Here is a 21,553-nt window from a genome sequence, read left to right as displayed (position 1 = left end):
GTGCATGTGTGGCAGGATCCACTTACTGTAACGCCATTCCTGTAAGCCACCTATTCCGCCAACACCGGCGCCGACCTCAACGTCGGCACTGACGCACATACGCAGCGGTGGGCTCGCGCCTCGCAGACAGGTCTCTCACGCAAAAAAACAACACAAGCGCACATCACCGAGATAGAGAAAGGGGGAGGGAGGGCGGGCGGAGAAGACAGAGGCACATCAATGCAATAAGTACACACACACGCGCGCGCGGAGAGAGAAACCCGCACAGCGACACTGGCGGGGAGATGGTCGACAGAAAAGAAAGACGCAGGTGAGGCACCGACTCAAATCGCAATGCTGACAATCGCTGATGCCTCACAAATGTTGCGCTGGCCTGCCAGCTAATATCCTCCCTCGTTCTTCGTGCGTTCGCCCTCTCTCCAGCTCCGGTACCACACTACTCATCAGGTATACGTGGGTGACACAGTCGCGCTGCCGGTGTCGGAGACGGGCGCTTTGCACGTCCTTGCACCACCTGGCTTCTTCGCTGCCGCTGACTTGGTGCTCATCTCGAGCTCCTTCATGGCGGCGTTGCGTGGATAGCGATAGTTCAGAGCGTCACCCAGTGTGGCTGCCTCTCTTGCAAGCTCCTTGCGTGCTGCACCCCGCACTGCTTGGCGGAAGTAGAGACTTGATGGCTGCGACGGTGCTCTGCGGGGAGTAGACGCCATTCCCGGATAGGTGTACAGGTTTGGGCAGCTGGTGGGTAAGTCGTTATTCACGATGAGCCCGCGACGCACGCGGCAGATGCGCTGGTAGGTTTTGCTATCGACGCATAGGTATGCCGGGAGAGACACCGTAGCCGTGCAGAGAGCGCCGTTCGCAGCAGCGCCGGCGGCAGTCGGCTGGCAAGTGAGCGCCAGCGAGATGATCAGCGTCGTCTTGGTGGGTACAGTGGGCAGCACCCGTAGCGTCACCCCAATGGTGCCAGGCCCTTGCCACCCCCACACCTGCAGTTGCACCATCGAGGCAGGAGACGCACGGGCCACCCTCAAGTCGCTGGGAGCCGCAAGCAGTCGATTGCCGGCGGCGTCGTGGAGCTGCAGAAGCACCGTGAAGGGTACACCAATCACTACTGCGTTAAACTTGTCACGCACGCGTGTGCGGCCGAGGTCCACCACACCTGGTCGCACTGTGTACCGCAGTGGCGACTGTGCGATGGGTTGCCCGTGAAGGAGAATGAAGAGACGATGATCGCCGGCCCGCTGGGGTGCTTCAAAGTGAATCACATACCGCCCCCTACCGGTGTCCTCGACGCGCGGCTCCCCTACCTCGCCCATCAGTAAAAGTCGCTCGCCACCGCGGCGCAGAGGTCGATTAAACAAGTTGCGTGCCTGCACCTCGATGTGGACGGGGCTACCAGGAAGGATACGGCGCGGGATACGGCGCGCGGTGGTCCAGCACGCCACGCTCCTCTTCAGATCCACAAACTGAAGCACCTGCGGCTCTCGGACCGCTAGTTGCATGAGCAGCAGTGACGCAATGTGTTGCGGACTCAGCAACTGCCACGAGGGGAGGGAGGATGGCGTGAGCGCACCAGGCGGCTGCCGCTCCAAGCACAACAAGGGGCAATAGTACGCAAAGACGCCCTCAGGAGATAAGTAGCAGGTGCCGTAGAGGCCTGGGTCCAAGGTGAGGGTCACTTGCCGCACATGACGCCGTACCACGGCACCGAGCTCCGTGTCCCACCCAATGCTCACCCCCTCCACGAGACGCTGCAGCACCCACTCGCTCTGCTGATACACCAGCAGCCGCATCGCGGAGAGCAGGTGCGCCTCGTCGCCGGCAAGCCGCTGCATCGCCTCCACGTCCACCACGAGCTTTGCATGCGGCAGGTACGCCGTCAGCCGCTGTGTCATCATCTCGTGAACCTCCGTCAACCGCCGCCTGTATACGTCGCACTCCTCTTGCGCCAGCGTGCGCGTTATTTCTGCGGCGATGTCGCTTCGGGACGGGGCCTCGTCGGCAGTGAAACACAGCATCAGCTTGTCGCTGCTGAGCCGGACCATCGCCTCACGGCGTGCGGTAAAGAGCACAAGGACGGACCGCAGCCGACGCACGAGCGCGGCGCTGAGAATCGCGGCGGAGTGGAATGCATCGTAGACCTTGGTCTCTGCACCAGCCGTCGACTTTCGCGACGGAGACGCCGCGTGTGGCCATGGAGATACCACTGCGTCGACCGCCGCCGTCGTCTCGGCCAGCAGCAGCCGCTCAAGCTCCTGTATCGGCATTGCGTCTAGAGTGGTGCCCTCCAGCTCCAGCTTGAACCGAAGCAATTCTGACGACGGCGACGACGTCGCTACCCTGCTGGCGCTACTTTTGTGGTTGCTCTTGTTCAGCGCCTCTGCGCTACCGAGTGGCAATGTCAGCGAGTCCGCTGCAGCGCTTTGGATACACTCCTTGGCAACCTCCAGCTGCCGGGATAGTGTAGTCGACACAACCGCGACCCCCTTCGGCGCGGAGAGGAGCCGGCGCACAAGGTGCAAGAAGCGGTCCCTCGTGTGGTGAACCCGCACCAGGGCCACATCCGCGGCAATGGCCCGCCCAATGGTGGCCTGGCAGGCGTGCACCACGTCTGTATGTGTGGTCTCATTGAACTCGATGCAGCACGACGGGTACGCGTCCCCGCTGAACATCAGCATGGAGGATGCCTCCGCAGTGGATGCAGCTGGGAAGCGCGTGACGACGCGCTCCTCCGTGACGTACCGGAAGCGCACCTGCAATCCAGCCATCCCGCCTTGCCGCACCCCAATAACGACCGCCGCGAGATCGGTAGCGTCCACCTCGGCAAGAAGACTCCGCAGCGGGCCACGCACCCAGCCCATAAGCGCGCGCAGCGCATCGCAGACACGCACAAAGATAGCGCCGTACCGATCAAGGTCTGCCGACACATTCGCGCCCGCATCGTCCGACATCGTCGAGAGGTTCCAGTCCACGGTGACGGTGCTGCGCTGCATCACAGGATGCGCTTGGCGCTGCAGCAGTCGCGTTGCACGTGCACTTAAAGTGGTCAGCTCTGCCAGCCACACCTCGCGCTGTGTGCACAGCGTACGGGGCAGCGCCGCCATCACGTCTGGGACGACCAGTGTATGCTGGGACGTCGATAAGTACAAGGAGTGCGAGAGCGCCGTGCCAGTGAGCTCGACAAATTGCTCGCCGCGGTAAAGCACCACCTGTATCTCGATTGAGTCAAAGTCGGCCACCTTCCCCCGCTCCACTCCCACAGAAGTCGCCCATGAAGTCGTCAGAACGCCGCTCGGGGGCGGAACATCGTAGGTGCCGAGCACCAGGGACGTGCCGAGCCACCGCAGCAGGTGCGTCTGAGTCGACAGACTGCACTGCTGGTACGAGTCTGGCTCGTAGCGGATTTTGTACGGGAAGTCCTGCAGGAGCAGTCGCAGCACTTCGCGCTCATGATCCGGCGTGAAGAAGTCGTGGAGCACCTCGGCACAGTAGTCGTCCTGCTGAAGCGCGTGGATGCCGAGAAGACGCACATCGCCGAACCGGACACGCGGCGTGCTCGCGAGAGAAGACGTGGTTGCCTTCCTTGCTGCCGCCTCATCTTTGCCGCGCTGCTGCTGCCCGTGCTCACCATCTGCCTTGGCACTGCCCTCTGAGGGCGGTGGCGTGAGAGAGGCCTGTGCCGCAAGGCGCTGCGGAGCGAAGCCTGCGACGGTGGCCACCTCCCATATCCCAAGCACATCAAAGAGAACGGTGCGCACGGCCGGGCTAAGCGCTGGCACCCAGCTCAGGAACGACTTGGACACAAACACCGCCCCAGTGCGGGTGGCTGCAACTTGATCGCCTGACTGGCGAGAGACGATGCCCTCTCCACCACTCCACTGTAACGCACCGGTGGTGCTGAATCGGGTGGAGCCAATTGATGCGAAATGTGCGGACGACGGCCTCAGCGCATCAGCTATCTCCTGAAGACGCCGCAGTACCTGCAACGTGTGCAGGACCGCCGCAGGGTCGCCAATCGCCATCGCATACTCTAGCGGGGTGAGACGTGACGGCCCAGCTGGTCGCTGGAGCGCACGATACAGCACCAAGCTCATCACCTCTGCACCGTTTTGCTCACTACTTGCGCCGCCGTGACGGGTCGATGGTGCCACGTACGTGCGTGCGGCTGTGTCCAGGGTCTCCTCAACGAACTGTACCAGCAGCTGGCCACCGCAGTGGCCGGCCATCACGTGAAGAGGCGGCACCACAGACGACACAGCGGAGCTGGATCCGCCCGCTCCTAGCGCATTGTCGCTCGGGCCCTCTCGCCTCCGCCCACTGTTTCTCGCCGGTGGCGCCCCCTCACCCTCCATGGCGCCGTTGTCATTTGAGCTGATGTAACGGTCAAGCAACGCGGCGCAGTCGAGCACGGTATGGGTGAGAAGGAAGGAGGCACACTCCGTGTGGTGGTACAGTGCTGCCCACTCAAAAGCGTAGCGGCCCGTTCGCACGTCTTGCACCGATGGGTCGCTCATCTCCAGCTGTACGAGCAGCTTCACAACATTAAAGCAACCGTTTGCGGCAGCCACATGTAGTACGCCGCAGTCGTCTGAGATGTTGTAGTCGGCGAGCACACGCAGACCAACCGTGTTGCCTGCCTGCACGCACCACAGCAGCAGCGACGCTGCGCTGCGCAGGGACGGCACAACAGGCTGATAGGTCACCTGCCCCGCTCTCAACCCAAGTGCAGCGGGGCTCTGTTCGTACCCTTGGCGCACCTTCTCTCCCAGAGCCGCGTTTATCTCAAGAACACCGCTCAGCCAGCCGTACCGCTGCAGCGTAGAGTCGCAGAGCAGTATCCGCTTTTCAATGGCGCCACCTCCGTGTGTGCTCAGCCGTGCCAGCAGCCCTTGTGCTGACTCCCCTTCACTGCAGAAGCTGAATAGCGCCTGCAACAGTTCATGCAGGACCCGCGCACTTCCAAAGGCGTGCGCGAGGTGCAAAGGCGTGTGCCCGTCAACGTCCTCGCGTAGCGCAAGCCGCGCGGACGCTTCGGCGTGGCCACCCATCAGCTGAGCGTCGGGTGGCACTGACAGTTTCAGTGCAGCAGCCGTGGTGCGCCAGCATCCGCCTACCGCCGCGCAGTGCAGCACAGACGTTTGCGCGGACATCAGGTCGCCGGCATGGCAGAAGTTCTGCACGAGTTGCACGGCGAGATCGTCGTAGCCGCCCAACGCAGCCAGCATCACAGCCGTGCGGCCGCACGAGTCGCCGAGGGAAACGTCGGCATTGGCCGCCAGGAGTATCTCCACGGTGGCCTTGTGCCCATGAGCGGCGGCGAGCATGAGCGCGGTGCGGCCCTCCCTGTCCCTCTGGTTCACCCGCTCCGGCCTAAGCAGCGCCGTAACCAATGACGCACGGCCGCAAGCCGCGGCCACCATCAGCGGCGTCTGACATTGCCGCATGCGGCACGGCTGGCTCATCGGCACTCGAAGAGCCGCAAACGTCTCTAGCGCAAGCGACTGTCGGTGCTGCAGCGCGTGGTAGACGCTCGTGCAGCCCCGCGCATCTGCAGCCGCCTCCACATCGGAGCGCTGACAATGACGAGCCACCTCGATGAGTACGTCCTTCGGAGCCCAGCGGGCGACGACGTGCATGATGTGCCGGGCGCTGCCGATGACGCGGGCCAAGACAGCCGGAATCTCCTCCGGCAGCAACGGGAACAAGTAGCGGGGCGGTGTCGAACGACACTTCGCTTCCTGTTGGGGACCATCAATGCCTGCCATCAGCCCCGCCTCGTAAAGGCGATCCGCCTGTTGCATGATGGAAATCAGAAGCGACCACCGCCGGAGGGAAGCGGCCGCAATGGCAAGCAGATTAATTGTCTCCTTTCGCGGAGTGGCAGCGGGCCAGGAGAGCAAATGAGTGAGTATATCCTCGTACACCTCTGCCATAACACAGCCTCGGCGACGCAGGTGCACCTCGGCCAACATCGCCATGCATAGTGTCAAGGCGTCCATGCGGCACACGGCATCTGTCCTGAGCACGGGCGCTGCGCTTGCATTGCTGCCATGAGCGAGGCCTGTCTCGCAGTGGTGCCGACGGTGCCGCGGACGGCGCGTTGATCCTTGGCACGGGTGCCATGGACGCCGTCGACGACCAACGACTCCTGTGGCCTGCAGCTGCGCGTGGCGTTCCTTTGCAGCTGCCCTCCGGTCTGCTGCCGTGGAAAGTCGGGTCGCCGTGGCGCGGTGGTACACTAACGAGGGTCCGTGCACAACGATGTACTGCACCCATTCAAGACTGCCGGCAGCGATGGCGCATGTCAGCGAGGTCATGCTCGTGAGCACGTAGGTCCCCCCAGCCAAGAAAAAGACTGCCGGTCTCAGCTGTAACTGACGAGAAATAAACAACGCCGAGACCGCACACCCGCGCGTTGCTGCAGGCGCGTCACCGATGTCCGTCACCGCATCCAGGGCATCAGAGCTATTCACGTGACCCAAACTAGTATTCGCGGCAGGCGAAATCCCAGTACTGTCGAAGACGCTGAAGACGTCGCCCAAGAGCTTGTGCTGGGCCGCGCGACGGCACACCCGGTCCACCGCCTGCGACACCCCAAAGCCGCTCAAGATCAGCGCAAACATATCGCGGGCCGCAATATAGAGAGATCGAGGGTCGAGCACAAGTTCGACGCGCTCAAAGTACGGAAACCACCTCCAACCATCCACGTGGGTTGCGGCTAGGGCGTAGAGTGACGGCGCGGACACCGTAGCGCGGATGTTCGAGGACGAGAACGCAGACTCGCTGCCGTCAGAGTCCACTACGGGTAAGTGGAGCCCCATCATCTCCGCCGTTAGAGCGCCTACTACGTCCCCATAGCCGAGTTCCGCGGCGCTGTGCAGCACTGTGTAGGACTTGTACTGCCTGCATCGCTTGTGCCACAGCCGAAGGACGCGGGCGAAGCGCAGACACAAGGAGAATGCCTTCGCAGAGATTGCCGCAGCAGTGCTGCCTGCAGCACATGACGAACGTGGAGCCGGCGCCACACCACGCCCTACAAGACCGAGAGCCAGCAACACGACCGCGCCCTCAGCACACCCACGCCACAGTGCGTAGTCCACTGCCGCCGCCGTCACGCGCGCGCCACGCCGGCCACCCTTGTGGCACAATGCCTGCAACGTGGCAGCCAGCATGGTCAGCCGCCACGACTCCAGCCGATACTCATCCACCATCCGCTCCACCAACAGGGAGCGAAGCACGGGCACAAGGCGCGTGTCTGCGGCAAAGTAGGCGAGGGCGGTCAGCTGCCCTCGAGCGCGTGGCGTGGTGGTGTCCTCTGCATCCTCATCTGCCTCGGCGTCGCCGCCGTCGAGGGAGACAGCTAAGTCGGCCAGAAGGGCGGCACTGCCGTAGCACTCAACGAGTGCCTGCGCGACCTGCACTAACCCCTTCGCTGCAGCGACACGCACCGTGCCAGCAAACCGAAGCGGGTGGCCAGCCGTCGCGAGTGCGCGAACGCAGTCGGCCAGCGCCACCTCTGCCTCATGTTGCATGCCAGGACGCGCACTCAGCACCAGCCCACGCAGTACATCGCCGACGCTGCGTCCAGCCTCCTCCTCCGTATCCTTCGGCCGGAGCGGTGGAGAAGCCGCCAACAACAGGCGCAGCAGCACGTAGTCGCGCTTCCACGCCGCCAAGCAAAGTGGACTGATTAGCAAGGTGCGGATGCCCTTCAGCGAGATGTGCGTGGCCATCGCAGCGCTGGGGCAGCTGCGCTCGTGCACGGCACATCCGGCCTTGAGAAGGTACACGACAACGTCGCTGTGACGCTGGTGCACTGCCATGAGAAGCGGCGTCGGGTGCGTGCCAGACACACTCGGCGGAGACCCCGAAGTGCTGTGGGACCAGTTTTGCGCTAGGTCTATGCTGTAGTGCTCCCTGAGAAGCCGCAGCACATCCAACCGCCCCGCCGCAGCGCAGGCCACCACAACACGACCGAGCCACGCACACTGGACGTGGCGGAAGTCACTCAGATGACGGGCCTCTACAAAGGCGTCCAGGATGTAGCGCACCATTGCAACACCTCCGTCACTAACTCCCCGTTCTGCGGGTGCTTCGACGAGGCAGGAGAGGGTGTCGGCTACCAGCTCCAGCGCTAACGCGGCGGCGTGCGCTCCGGTATGCCCCTCCTCCTCCTCAGCAACACTCACAGCTTTGGCTAGATGCGGCAAAGCTGCCTCTGCCTTCCAGCGCTGTTGCTGTGCGTAGTGCACCGCCGCCACCAGCGAGCCATCTCCGCTGCTGTGCAGCATGCGCCGCCCGTGCCGCGTTGCAGGCGCGATGCCGGCGGCAACGAAGAGCGCCACAAGAGACGCCCTGCTACGACTGTGGCGTGTCATCGCGTAGTCTGTCACCGTCCACCCCCGCACGTCGCGCAGCGGCCACGGCGGCAGGTGAAGGCCACACCGCAGCAAGTACACTAGATCGATCTGGCCTGCCTCCACAGCGTAGCTGTACACATCGCGCACTTTCACCCGGTGCAGCAGCGTCACGAGGACGGCTCGCCGAACAGTGGGCACGACAAGTCGGTGGAATGGATTTGGTGGGCGATAGAGGCCACCACGGTCAGTTAGACGGTTCGGCAGCAGTCTTGGGAATTTGATGGTGAGAGGCACCAAAGTGGGCTCAATTAGTGTCGTTGGGCGAGACGGCGGTGGGGGCGCAGTTGCCAGCAGCTCTGCCCACACCGTCTTCGGTAGTGCCTGTAGGCGCTCCGCGAGAGTAAGCGTAACGTCAAAGCACCCCATCGCGGCAGACAAGTGCAGCAGCTCGGTCGGGTGCACCTCAGAGATGAGCGGGTCATAGGCACGAGCAAGGTATGACGCCACACGAGACCCTTCGCGCCTCCGCGACGGCTTTGCATATAGGAGTCCTTGCAGCGTGCGAAGAAGAACGCGCGACACGTCGAGTGGGTCGGTAGCACGAGATCCCAGAAGGCCGCGAACCACGCTCTCCAAGTTAGAGCTCGTCGCTTGCTGAAGCGCAGTCCACGAGCCGTCCCGAGAAGAGAGAACTGCCTGGTTGAGGATGAGGACCTGTGCCACCTCGTCATGGCCCTCCCGCAGCGCCACTGCGAGGGCAGACTCATGCCCCACAATGGCGTTCACGTCTGCGCCGGCACACTGAATTAAAAAAGCCGCAGCGGCTGCATCCCCAGCAGCAGCGCAGGCCACGAGCGGATTCACAGACTTGGACTGCACATCGCACAGCTGCTTCTCGACGCACCAGCGCACGCCGACGGCCTCGCCTAGGGCGCAGAAACGGCACAGGAGAGCGTTGTCACGCTGCAGCACCGCAACCGCACTTGCACAGCACTCCGTCACCCAGGCCAACAGTGTCGCTGCAGCGGCATCAGACCTGTGGGTGAGAAGGTAGAAGAGAAGGTCACGAGTGTCTTCGGCTGTCTCGGCTGTTAGCGCGCCGTACTCGCAGAGAAGTCGGAGAAGGTCCACCGGCACAGTGGTTGCACCACTGCCTCTCTGTACGGCATAGAGAATGGCGCACCGCAGTGGAGTGTAGCCGCGCCGCGCGCCACCGTATGGGTACTGTTGAGCAGCCTTGACAGCTGAAACTGGATCGGCGTCCTCGGCGAGTGGGCAATATCTGCGTCCGTTGCTCTCAGTCAGGGAGCCAATTGCACTGGTGCCCCGCTGCTGCCGCTGCACCTGGCGCTTGATCTCACGCGCCTCGAGCTTGCGCAGCCGGCCGTGCAGGGCACTGTGCCGCACGAGGGCAATGTTTTCCCAGTGAGGCCCCCATTGCACATCAGCACCCATAGAAGGCGTGAAGGAGGAGGGTCTTCCCACGATGGTGCTCTGCGTTGCGACGGCGCCGTGATGCTGCAAAAGGGTGGCTGCCACGCGGGTCATGCCAAGGCCACACGCAAGGTGCAACGCGGAAAGCCCGTTGCGGTCCTGCAGAGCGGCGGCAAGGGTTCCAGGCGGACATTGCGCCAGCAACAGCTCCACCACACGCCATCGCCGCGCCTTCATCGCCAACAGGAGAGGCGTGCTGCCGTTCACGTCGGGCTGCATCAGGCATGAAGCTGGCAGGTTGTGAAGGAGGTACTGCATGCACGCCGGCTCGCCTCTGGCGGCGGCTACATGAAGCGGCGTCTGCCGACGGTAGTCGCACAAGAGCTCTGCGTATGGGCCGCCAGGTACCGAAAGAGATGCGGCAAGGCCTAGGTCCTCTGCGATGTACCGCACGACATCCACGCCGGAACCAGCAGCGGCAGCGTGCAGGACGCTTTGGCCAGAAAACGCATCACGCGCCGTCACCTCGTCGGGGAAGAAGAAGTAGTGGTGCACCAGCGACTTCACCGCCAGCAGGCTCGCCCCATCTCGGCAAAGGTCGCCAAGGGAGGGGGAGTACAAGTGAAACAGCTCCACTGGGGTGTAGCCAATTTTGTTGCGCATAAGCTCCTCCTTTAGCGCCGCGGGCGGCACCTGAAGCGCGCGCAGACGAGCGCACAGAAGTCCCACCAACACCGCGCGGCGGTTCTCCAAGGCGACATGGAGTGGGGTGTCACCAGCGTGGTTGGGAATAAGTGGGTTAGCGCCACCTTCCTCGAGCAGCACCTTCACAACACCCACGTGATTGCCCAGCACAGCGAGTTGCAGCGCGGTGCACCCCGACTGTCGCTCGACCGCGTCCACGACGATGTACGGCTGCGACACCAGGTAGTGGACGGCAGCCTCGTTCCCCACCTGTGCCGCCTCCTGCAGCAGCGTGCGACCGAGGAAATCCTCTGTGTTGCCGTTCCACCGAGTGACGCCAGAACACCACGTCTCCACGTGAAACGGTCGTCCATAGTTGGCGGCGAGTGTGGCGGGAGAGAAGAGTCCTGCACCGCTGGCGACAGCCCCCAAGGGGCGTAGTGGGTCGGGAAGCTGCAGCTGAAGACGCTCGGCCACAACGCGCTCTGCACAGAGCCCGCCCTCAGCACTGTCGCCTGGGGTGACGAAGAGGGCTGCCAGAGCATAACGCTTCTGCTGTGGCATGTGAGCTCCGTCCAACTTGGACATGACTTCCTCCTCCGTCTGGTTGTGAGAGTGATGGTGGTGATGCCGGTGTCGCTTTTGTTGACGCGGGTATGCTACCACCGCAAGCGGCGGGGCCGCGTTGGGGAGCCACTGCGTGCAGCTGCTCGAGCACACACGTCCCCTGCTCCCTGGTGTCACAGTGCCGAGCACCGCAGTGCTTGAAGAAAGTCCTTCGCTTGACGGTAGGCTCGCTGGCGGCACACCAAAACGCGGATAGCGCGGCAGAACATCCTCTACATGAAGTGAGGCCTCCTTTCGACGCGCGTAGGCGCGGCAGCCACCACAATGCACAAAGCTAAACGTCTCCGTGAAGTTGAAGGGGTGCAGTGGAGAGGAGACGATAGTGTGCGCCTGCTGGGCAGAGACATTTATCGGCGCCTGTTTCACCGCTGCCGGCCCCCCGTCGCCGCCCGTTGCCAGCGAGACCAACACTGCCCGCACCTCGGCCAGTGTAGTGTCTAGCGTAACATTGATGGTGGCAATGAGCTGGCTACCACACGCAGTGGCAGTACACACCAGGCACAGAATAGGTGCGCGGGCCGGTGTTAAGTTAGACGGTGCCTGCATCGCTACAAGTGCCGTGCCAGTGTCCTTCTCTATCAGGCTTCTTCAAGAGCTCGATGCGTGATGCGCTGCAAGCACGAACTTCGCGCCGCACTCTGTGAGGTTGCAACACAACAACACGCCGGTTTGCAAAGGCAAAGGAGTGGGTAGAAGTACAGAATGTGCAAGCCTGTGAGAGGGCCAAGTCCGCATGAGGCGTCGTCGAGAGACGGCACCACCTGGACAAGCACGACGCCACAGCGGAGACACGCGTTGCCGCACTCTAGAGCAGAGACGGAATACACACTAGAAGGTGTACGTAGTGTACGTGTGTGCGCCTCTGCTCTCGCCCTCTCTCGCCGCTGGTCGATCAACGGGGGGGATAAAAAAAAAAAAACACAGAAAAGGTGGACGGTGAGGAGCACCAGAACGGAAGACACCAAATGCGTGCGATGGGGGCGGCGCCGTGAGAGACGCGTTGATCGCGGCAAGAACTCACGCGGGGAGCTCAAAAGAAACGCTTCCGCTCTGCGCTAAGCAAAACAAGGCTCCAGGGGGGAGGAGAGGAGAAGAGCCCCTCTCAAGGCAAGGGAGGGGCAAAGGGCCTACGTAGAGCGGCGAAGTGAGTCTCTATGATAATACACGATGCCTTCCCTCCCCTCCTCAACCAAGAAAGAAAGAGCGGCAGAACGGCGTTTCTCCGAAGCACCGCGCCAATTTTCTCGCGCAGGGGAGTTTGGTCGCGGTCCCGCAGAAGGACGGCAGTGAGTATGCGAGTGTGTTACTGGCTCGAAAACAACAACAAGCAATGCACATAGAAGAGGGAAGACAGGCAGAAGAGATGAGGGCGGAGTGCGCGCGTGTGCGTATGGCCACAGAATCCAGAGACAGCGTGCATGAGGAAGGGGTCGCGCAGACGAGAAGGAGGGACCACCCCTGCTCACCGTAAAGCTCATGCGCGTCTACGCACGCTACACTGCAACTACAAGGGCATGGCACAAGTATAACTGCACAGCAACGGTGTGTGGGGGTGTGTGTACGTGTGGGTAAGGGAGAAAGGCTCGACGCCGCCGAAGATAGCGCACATCGCATAACCTCAGCACATCTACCAGAAGAAAAACAGCTCCTTTTGAAATGCAAACCTTTGAAAAGAGAAGCAGGCTTTCATCACGAGTACCGCTGGGGTGAGCGGCTCAACAGCTTCCCCCGTTTCTACTAGCTCAGCGGCAGCCGTCACTCGCTTAGATGCTGATTCAAATTCGCCCTCGGCCCATTCAGGTGTACGAAGCAGCTGGCCAGAGTGCGTATAGATACAGACACGCAGAGAGAGTGCAAACGAAAAGGAGGCCCTTGAGCACAATACAAACAGGGAATCACTGCCATGTACCTCTGAATGAAGCTGCTTCGCTGGTCGGCATACGACGCCATATTATAGGGCCAGAGGGGAGTAGCTTTGGCAGAGTTTCTCCAGGTACGTTGCCCACCATTGCGCCGTCCCCGCTGTGGGTGGTGAAGGGACTGTCGCATTCTGGTCAGCAGCCGTCGACAAAGGCGAGTCAGCATCCGTGGTAGCTGTAGCCGGTGCGAGCCCCGCTTTCCTGGCCACGACGATGCTCACCTCTGCTTCTGCCCGCGCGCTACTCTCCTCCAAGAGCTGCGCCTGAACGCAGACACGCAGCTCCGCCATGCGAATCAGCACGTCTTCCAGGCTATAGGTGGCGGCCGCGTCGTCGTCTGTGTGCTGCGTGGTGACAGACGAACATGAAACCTTCTTTGACTGCGACTGCGCCTTGCTGGCGCAGCACAGAGACGATGCTGCAGCACGGTGGCGCCGTTGCCACCGATGCGACTGAAGCACTCCGGCTGAGAGACCGCCAGCGATCAAGGCGCACGGTGTAGTTGCGGAAGACGAGGATGACGATGAGGTCATAGCATAGCTGCTGCACAGAGCAGTCACAAAGCGATGCCACCCGTATCGGGCAGTGGCTGGTACCTGCGATCGGTGACTACGCAACTGATCCTCGGTCACCGCGCCTGTGCCCTCGGCGTCCACGCAGGCGAAGAGCTGAGCTACGGCGTGCTGCACAGACGCAGGCACAGCCATAGATCGAATAGCGTCCCCCAAGGCGTTCTGGCCGCCGCTTCGATGCGAGGCGTCCATCGCAAATGGGGGCAAATCGGCTGAGCTGGGCGCAGCTGCGGCCGCAGCGCCTCCACACCTCAACGGCCGCGCACTGAGCTTATCCAGTGAGACTCGTATGCCTGTCGAGCTCAGCAGCAGCGGGCGAAGCAGAGCACCGAGGTGGCACAGTGCACCACCCCATACACCGACTGCCTCTGGCGGGCTCACCGCATAAAGTGCGAGGAGAAGGTCTTCGTTCTCCAGAAGCGCCGACAAGCACACCGGGCTGATGCCGGTCACGACAGGGGCAGGTGACGCTCCTCTGCTCGCTGCCGTTGTGGTTACGAGCCCCCTGCTAACGGCGCAGGGCGGCGCTGCAGCCCGGCCTGCTGGCGTCTCGCTTCGTCGACGCTGATCCTCCTCTGAGGCGGCGAGCCGCTTTAGAGTGTAGTACGCGGACCCAACCTCCTGGACAGCGCAGCACAGTGACAGATGCGTGACTGGTAGTGGAAAAGGGTACGCCTCCAACCACCGTCGGAGCAGCGAGGAGACATCCACGAGCGTTGCCTCGTGACGAGGACACGCGCCAACGAGCGTGTCGACAAGCCGCGCACACGCCGCGGCGGAAGACAACTTCAATTCTGCATTCGCCGAGGGCGGAGGCGCCCACAGAGAGAGAGACCCAACCACACGAGTCAGAGACTGCGTCAGCTCCTCCTCTTCAACAACCATCACACGCGACATGATGGGTGATGTGATGTGTAGATGACTTAGTACTTTGCTCACAGCTCGGCAGCATGATAGCCCCAACTCTGCAGCAGTACAGGTGATAGCATTCATGGCCCATGCATCAGCGCTCCCTAGAAGACAACTATGGCGGTGGTGAGCGCTGACCCACTGCCCCAGCAAAGTGCTAACATCAGCCCACCATACAGACTCCTCTGTCAACGTGGTCGTATCGGCGCTTGCACTGGCAGCGACCAGGACGAGCGTAACGTGCGCCGCCACGACAGGGTCCACTCTGCATACCCAACAGCTTGCCCTGACCTGTGGCAGCATTGCACTGTACATGTCATACGCAGAAAAAGAGTGTTGCTGCTTTCTGTTGTTGTGCTCTGCATCGAGGATTGCGCCGAAGTCGCACGCGGCGGCTTTGAATAAACTCCCTCCTCTGCTGCTGCTACCGCAACTGAGCTGTAGCGCCTCAATGACGGTGCGCTGCTCCAAGGGCGACAGCCGTCGGCACGCGTAGCGCAGCCAACCATGCGACGCCTTCAGCAAGCGCGCATCCTGCAGCATTGCGTAGCCCGGATGATCACACAGTGCAGTCACCAAGCCGCCAGGTGTGGTCAATGGGGAGTTCGCAAAAACAGTTTCCTCGAAAAATGGGAAAAAGGAGACGGGCAAGGGTGGCGGCACCGACAGGACGTGGGTAGAGAGCATGACCATGCACTCCTCCAAGCACAGTCGGCCCTCGCGGAGGCACGTGGACCCGGTGATGAGCCGCGCCAGGGAGGGGGACACCTCAAACAGCGCACACCGCAGTTCCAGCACGCCTGCAAGCTCCAGCGCGCTCTCGTTCCGTCGTGCGCCATGCACAAAAAGCGAAAGGAGTCTCACGGCCTCCTCGACAAGGCGCCGCGGGTGGTGCTGAGCAGCGTCTACAACGGCGGACAGCCGTGACTCCAAAGGCACTAGTACCTCCAGCTGTAGGCACCGCGGGTCGGCAGTGATAACATCGACTAACGTGTTCACGTCCACGGACACCGACTCCCCAGGATGTCCTCCGCAATCGCGAAGCGGCGACACCTTGCCTGCCATCCTCTCCTTTGGAGAATGACAGTGTGCGGGGAGAAGGGCTGTGCGTCGTGCAAGCGCGCACACGGCCCGCACATGGTGTTCGACCACCTCCTCCAGCGCTGCCCCTGCCGCGGCAGAAGATTTGAATGTCTCAGGAAACAGGAACGCCCGCAGATCCTGCCGAAGACCCGCTTCCAACAGAGCCAGTGGCAGAGTAGTCGTGTCGCTCGCTGCTGATTGGTGCGCTTGTGCGTCCGTGCGGCGGCACCACTGCTGTAGTGCGACCGCAGTTGCATGCGTATGGCACACATATTGGCTGTGGCGATGATCGTCGCAGGTGCCCGCCGACTGGCACCTTTGCGACGACTTCCTTGTGGAGCGGGTGTTCACAGAGAAGCGCTGGGAGAGCGCAGACACTGGCGCCGGGTCCGCCTTCTCGGTCGCAGTCAGAGACGGGCCAGAAGAAACACGACCCTTCTCAGCGCACAGCACGTCCACATACGAGACGAGCAGCTGCTGAACATACGCACACTCTACTGGAGACATCCACTGCGGCGTAGTGGCCAGCGCGCGGGGGGACGGCTCCCGGCTCGTGCGAGCGCACCCTGCGCACCACGCGATGAGTTCTGCTGGAAAGGCGCCGGTGTCGCACTGGAACGAACGTGCAAACACCGTCCAGCTCATACAGGGACCGCTGCTAGATGGCGAGGGAAGAGCAGGAGCGGCCTCAGAGGAGGAAGCTGAAGGGATCGGCATTCCCTGTGCGACAGCAGCGCCGAGTGGAGTGGCGGTCGAGGACAAGGCCACACGTAACATCGCATGTGCAAGCTGTCGAACCTCGTCGCTCACCTCCGATGGGTTGGGGGAAACAAAGCCCTGGCCAGAGCATGCGGCTGTGCGAAGGAGCGACTGCAGTGCGTCAGCCACGTCCGCCACACCTACGTACCCGCTCCGGTGTCTGTCCAGATAGGAAAAGGCCACGAGGAGCTCTTCCATGTCGTTCTCCGTTAAAAGCCGCTTCGGACACGGTGGCGGTATTGGCGATGATACAGAGAGCGCAGGGGAAGGCGTGAAGGCATGCGGCAACAGCGGGTAGCCGCTCGTCCACATACACTGAATAGCTTCACAGTAGAGACGGTGCTGCTCTGGGGCGACAGACTCTCTCTCCGACAGCGTCCCCGCACCACGCACAGGCGATGAGGCTAAGTGGCCGCCAGTAACGACAGCAGCAAGAGGGCTCGTCGGTTGTCCCCGTACCGGCGGCGCCGACACGTCGCGAAAGGGGGAAGGGGAGCAGATGGGCCGACGACTCGCCGACGCGCACTGTTCACGAGAGTTGCCAACAGCGTCGCTGAGGCTGTCACTGCGCTGCTGGCTCCATGTGTTACTCACAAGATGCGCCATCTTATCGCTCACCATCGGCCAGTACGTCTGCATGAAACTGCAGAAGTCCAAAGGGCGCTGCTGGGCAGTGGCAGCGCACCTTGTGGGGGCAATATACGACGTTGGACTCCACCACGTCGGACGCACTGTCGGTGCCATGAAGCCGGAGGCAGCGGGGCACGAAGCAGCATCCTTTGTTGCCCCCACGGGCGTGAAGGCCGGGAACAAGCGTGATACAGCCTCACCCGTCACGTAGCCGTCACCATCCTCATCAACGGCGAGGAAAACATCACGCAGAAAAAGGTAGATGAACTCTGGAATCGCCTCCGCCTCCCGACGGGCAACCTCATCAGGGAGGCTGTTCAGTACCTGAGTGCGGGTAAAGACACACGATGGCATGCCCGCGTGTACTTTTCCATGTGCATGGGTACGCGCCTGTGTGGGGGAAGGGAAGAGGACCCTTTAAGCACACTACAATGAAGGGGAGAGTGAGAGAGACACAGAAGAAAAAAAGAGACGGAGAACTTCTATATGCGTGCACACATGCTAGTCATAAAATGGCGATGGTCCACAAGAACAGCAAAACAGGTTTCAGAAAAGAGGCGAACAAGGGAGGAGGGAAGAGACTGATGCACGGCACCGCAGGAAAATCCATTCGAAGAAGGTAACAGATGAACAAGACAACAAACGAGGGTGTGCATATGTGTCAACATCTAAACTGCCAGACGATAAATTGTCTTCGACAAACAAGAAAGTGAAGGTGTAAAGGGAAATGGCAAAGCAACAAAGACTCGGCTCAGAGCAGATGACCAGTAGGGGTTCGTAGCGTCACAGGTACATGTCGAGAGTGCATCCCAGCAGTGAAGCATTCGTGGTGGAGGGAGACGTCTGCCACAGAGGTCTCCGTGCACAAACGAAAACAGCCACAGGAGAGAGTGCAAGCGACTGCACGTAGGCGTAGTTGAGTGATTGAAATCGTTTTGATTGGTTCTGCCTATTTGTGTGCACGGGCTTTTCTTTCTATCGAAGGGAGGCGCCGCAGCTTCGTCCTGGATGTGCGTGCGCTTGTTGAGGTACGTGCGAAAAGGTGTGGGCTGAGAGATTCGGCGTCGCAATGGACAACCACAAAAACAAGAGAGCAGAGCAGGAGGAGAGGGAGGTAGTGCGGGGGCATGGGCGATAGAAGTGGTGGGTGGCAGAAATGTCAAGAAAGACAGGAGACGGCTGGGTTGTTGGCGTACACACAACATAAAGTGTGATATGCAATATCCTGTTTCTCTAGGCAAGCAAACAAAAAAAAAGGACCGCGATGAGAGAGACGTGATACATCGCAGCGTGCAACACAGAGAGGAGAATGGTGAGGGGAAAGAGAAACACTCAGAAACAGACAAGAAGAGCAGTAAAACGGTATGCACACGCACCGGATGCCTCTGTCTTCACGAAAGCCTCTATCAATCTCCTTGCCTCTCCCCTTTCGGTTGCTGCTTCGACATCTGGCCGCTCCCCTCGCTCCCTCGGCAGTCCTCATGCGCACTGCTGCTCATTGTAGGCTTGAGTCGTCGTCCTGTCTCCACCAGGGGGGAAGAAGGGAAGCAGAGATTCATGCAGCGATCTGATCTAGCTAGATGTGCTGCGTTCTTCTTCTCCAGACACTCTCCCCTCTGGGTTTAATCGACTACACTTGACGATCGTTTTGCACTGATGCCATTTTTGTTTGTTTGCTTTGTTGTTGTGGTGGTGGTGGTGACGCTTCTCATATTTGAGTGCGCGACGACGACGGGATTCGACAGTAGGAGGAGAGAGGAAAGACCCTCGCCGACTGCGCAATAAATAAATAAAAGAAAAGAGAGGAGAGGAGAGGGGAACACGCACACCCACAAATACATAACGCATGCACAGGCACGCACGCACAGGCACCCCATCGTGACTGCCGCCTCCACCCCCACATCACCGCGCCACCACCACCGCCACTCCATAGGCATACATGGCCCACACGAGCGGACACAGCAAGTAAAATAAGAAAAAGAGAAGCGTTTGCGAGGCCAGCGGAGGAAGAACGAAGGGGGGAGGGGGCGAGAGACGATGGCACCCAAAACCAGCGAGCCCAGAGACCCCCCCCCCAAAAAAAAAGAGCAAAGGAGAAGACAGACAAGTCGATTATGTGAGCGGTTCCCCCCACCCCCACCCTCACCAGACACCCACACAAACGGCTCCAGGGAGGGGGGAGGCTCCCACCACCATACTTGAACGGCTCTGCCTCTTCCCCCTTTACCCTTATTGTTCTCCTTTTTTTTTTCGTTCCACGTGGAGGACAGTGAGAGGAGGAGGAGGAGGAGAGGGCCCCTCCTCACATGCGGTTGGCGTAGTCCAGGTACGGCGAACTCTTGGACCACATCACCGATGTGATGAAGTACTTCTCCTCCATACGATACAAGTCCTCTCGTGGGATGCCAAAGTCCTCCCAGTCCAGCAAATCCGGGTCGCGCTCTGGCATAGCGCAGTTGTCGATAAACTGGCGCTCCACCCAGTCCTTGTTCCAGGCCGGCGCCTTCGTGCCTAGCAGGATACCCTGGTGTATTGGGTAGCGCTCGTTGATGTGGCACGCAATGTCGAAGACAATCTTCGGCAGGTGCACTGTCAGGTGGCGCTGGTTGTTGCACTCGGAGCACCAACGCAGCAAGTCATTCGTGGTGAAGCGCACCGGGCCGCCGAGCTCAGCAATGCGACCCTCCGTGTGATCAAGGAGCAGAGAGCGGGCAGCGGCCTCGGCAAGGTCGCCGGCAAACACCGGTTGGTGGATGCGCTGGCCATGGTTCGGGACGGGCACGATCTTCATGTAACGTTGTGCTTTCAGGTATTTGGAGTAGGAGAAGTCGTTCTCGGCAAAGATATCCGTGCCGCGAATGATCGTGGCCGTTGGGAACTCCTCAAGCACGGCGATCTCAGCCTCGCGTTTCTGCCGCAGCAGCTTTGATGGGCTATCTAAATCCGCGCCGACCATAGACATGTGGGTGAGTTTGAGAATACCCATTTCGCGGCACCACCTAGCGAGCATACGCGGCCACTCAACGTTGATCGCCTCCATCGAAAACCACGACTGACTATTCTCGTAGCACGCCGGCTCCTGCCACGCTCCAACAACGTTGATGACGTTGTCCACCTTTTCCAAGATCGCTTTGACGACAAACTCTTTGTCGATTTCATAATCCGTGTCGAAGTTCTGCCCAACCGTACCGTCACCACTCGAACGCATCTGGCGCACACTGCTCGGCATACCAGCACGGAAGCGGAAGGGGAGGATGCTGGTGTAGCCATGATAACAGTTCACCGCGTGGATGTGGTGACCAAGGATGCCCGTCGCGCCGAAGGTAGCGACGTTGACACCCATCGTGTTCGCCTCCGCACCGCCGTGGCGCCACGTCGAGGACAGCTCCCCGTTCATGTTACGCACAAACATGCGTCGAGACATTTTCGCTGCAGAGGTGGCGTCAAAAGAGCGAAAAAAGTATGAAGCAGTACTACGCGAGAAAAAAAAAGAATGAGGGTAGGCAGCCAATGACGCTCCAACTACCGCTGTCGCTAGAGGGGCCTTCAATCGCCTTCACGACTGAGTTGCCGGGTCAGCTGCCAAGGAAACCTAATAAGAGCGCGGGCGAAGATAGCCGAGCAACAAAAACTAGATCCACGACACTGCTGAATATGCGTGCCGGTATCTGAGTGCCGTGAGGGGGTTCACAGCGACTACCAATGTGAGGGGGCGGACAGTAGGAAAAGGACAGCGGCAGCAGCAGCAGCAAGAAGATTCCCTAACTAAGAAGGACAACAGAAGACGAGGTCTAAGAAGAAAGCGATAAAGAGAGCCTACCAACTCAATCGAAACGGCGCCTAGGTGAGTTGCGGTGTGTAAAGACGTGCGCGCACGTGCGTGTGTGTGTCCGATGGAGTCCACTACGCGAATAGAAACTTCTTTCGTCCTTCTTTAGGCGACGGATCCCGACGTCATATGTCTCCCCTTTCCTCCTCTCTTTCTCTGTGTGTTTTTTTTTTGGGGGGGGGGGGGGTGATGTGTGCACAAGAGGGAGGAAGAAGGACAGGGAGAAGGGGAAAGACACCCAATACAAGGCCGGGGGAGTGGTGGATCGCAACGGAAACAGAAATGAGGGGGCGTTGCTTCACCCTCAGCTGGAACTAATTCCCTTCGTTGCTGCCTCCGTTGCTTGGGTGTGTGTTTTTTGGGGGGTTCAGAGAAGCAGAATAAGTGCATGAGACGCGCAGGGAAGCAGCGGTGAGACAACAGTGAATGGGGTGAGCGAAGAATTGGAGAAAAAAGAGTATGGCGACAGAAGATGAAAGGCATCATTCGGCACACATGAAAGGCTGAGCACATTCACACTCATAGAAGTGGATACGGACACGCACAAAGAACGCGAATATGCGTTCCGTCGCAACAAGCCCTGGAGTTCCCCTCTCTCTCACCCACTCACTCACTGTCGCACTTGCGTTTTCTCTCCTCTCTCCCATGCCTTCCCCCCCCCCCCCTCCCAAGACAGACACACACGCACACAACCACACTAGCGGAAGGAGCAGAGAAGGTGTGCGCGTGAAGCGGCCAAAGGAA

General features: G+C 60.7%; 3 protein-coding genes across 3 annotated transcripts; all 3 read right to left on the bottom strand.

Moving 5' to 3' along the window:
• Positions 1-443: 443 nt before the first annotated feature.
• On the bottom strand, positions 444-11,654 carry LBRM_34_1950 (putative ankyrin repeat protein; the record flags this gene model as incomplete). The annotated part of the gene is made up of 1 exon (XM_001568254.2): positions 444-11,654. The coding sequence occupies one exon, from the start codon at positions 11,652-11,654 to the stop codon at positions 444-446; it is 11,211 nt and encodes a 3,736-aa protein (XP_001568304.2).
• A 1,405-nt stretch (positions 11,655-13,059) lies between these two features.
• LBRM_34_1940 (hypothetical protein, unknown function) lies at positions 13,060-17,334 on the bottom strand (the record flags this gene model as incomplete). The annotated part of the gene is made up of 1 exon (XM_001568253.2): positions 13,060-17,334. One exon carries the CDS (start codon positions 17,332-17,334, stop codon positions 13,060-13,062), a length of 4,275 nt encoding a protein of 1,424 aa, XP_001568303.2.
• A 1,948-nt stretch (positions 17,335-19,282) lies between these two features.
• Positions 19,283-20,392, bottom strand: LBRM_34_1930 (conserved hypothetical protein; the record flags this gene model as incomplete). Its single annotated transcript, XM_001568252.1, has 1 exon — positions 19,283-20,392. The coding sequence occupies one exon, from the start codon at positions 20,390-20,392 to the stop codon at positions 19,283-19,285; it is 1,110 nt and encodes a 369-aa protein (XP_001568302.1).
• Positions 20,393-21,553: the final 1,161 nt, after the last annotated feature.

Source organism: Leishmania braziliensis, chromosome 35, assembly GCF_000002845.2.
Source record: "Leishmania braziliensis MHOM/BR/75/M2904 complete genome, chromosome 35".
NCBI classification, from domain to species: domain Eukaryota; phylum Euglenozoa; class Kinetoplastea; order Trypanosomatida; family Trypanosomatidae; genus Leishmania; species Leishmania braziliensis.
Note: the sequence above shows the minus strand (reverse complement) of the source record. Positions and strands in the feature narration are given on the sequence as shown.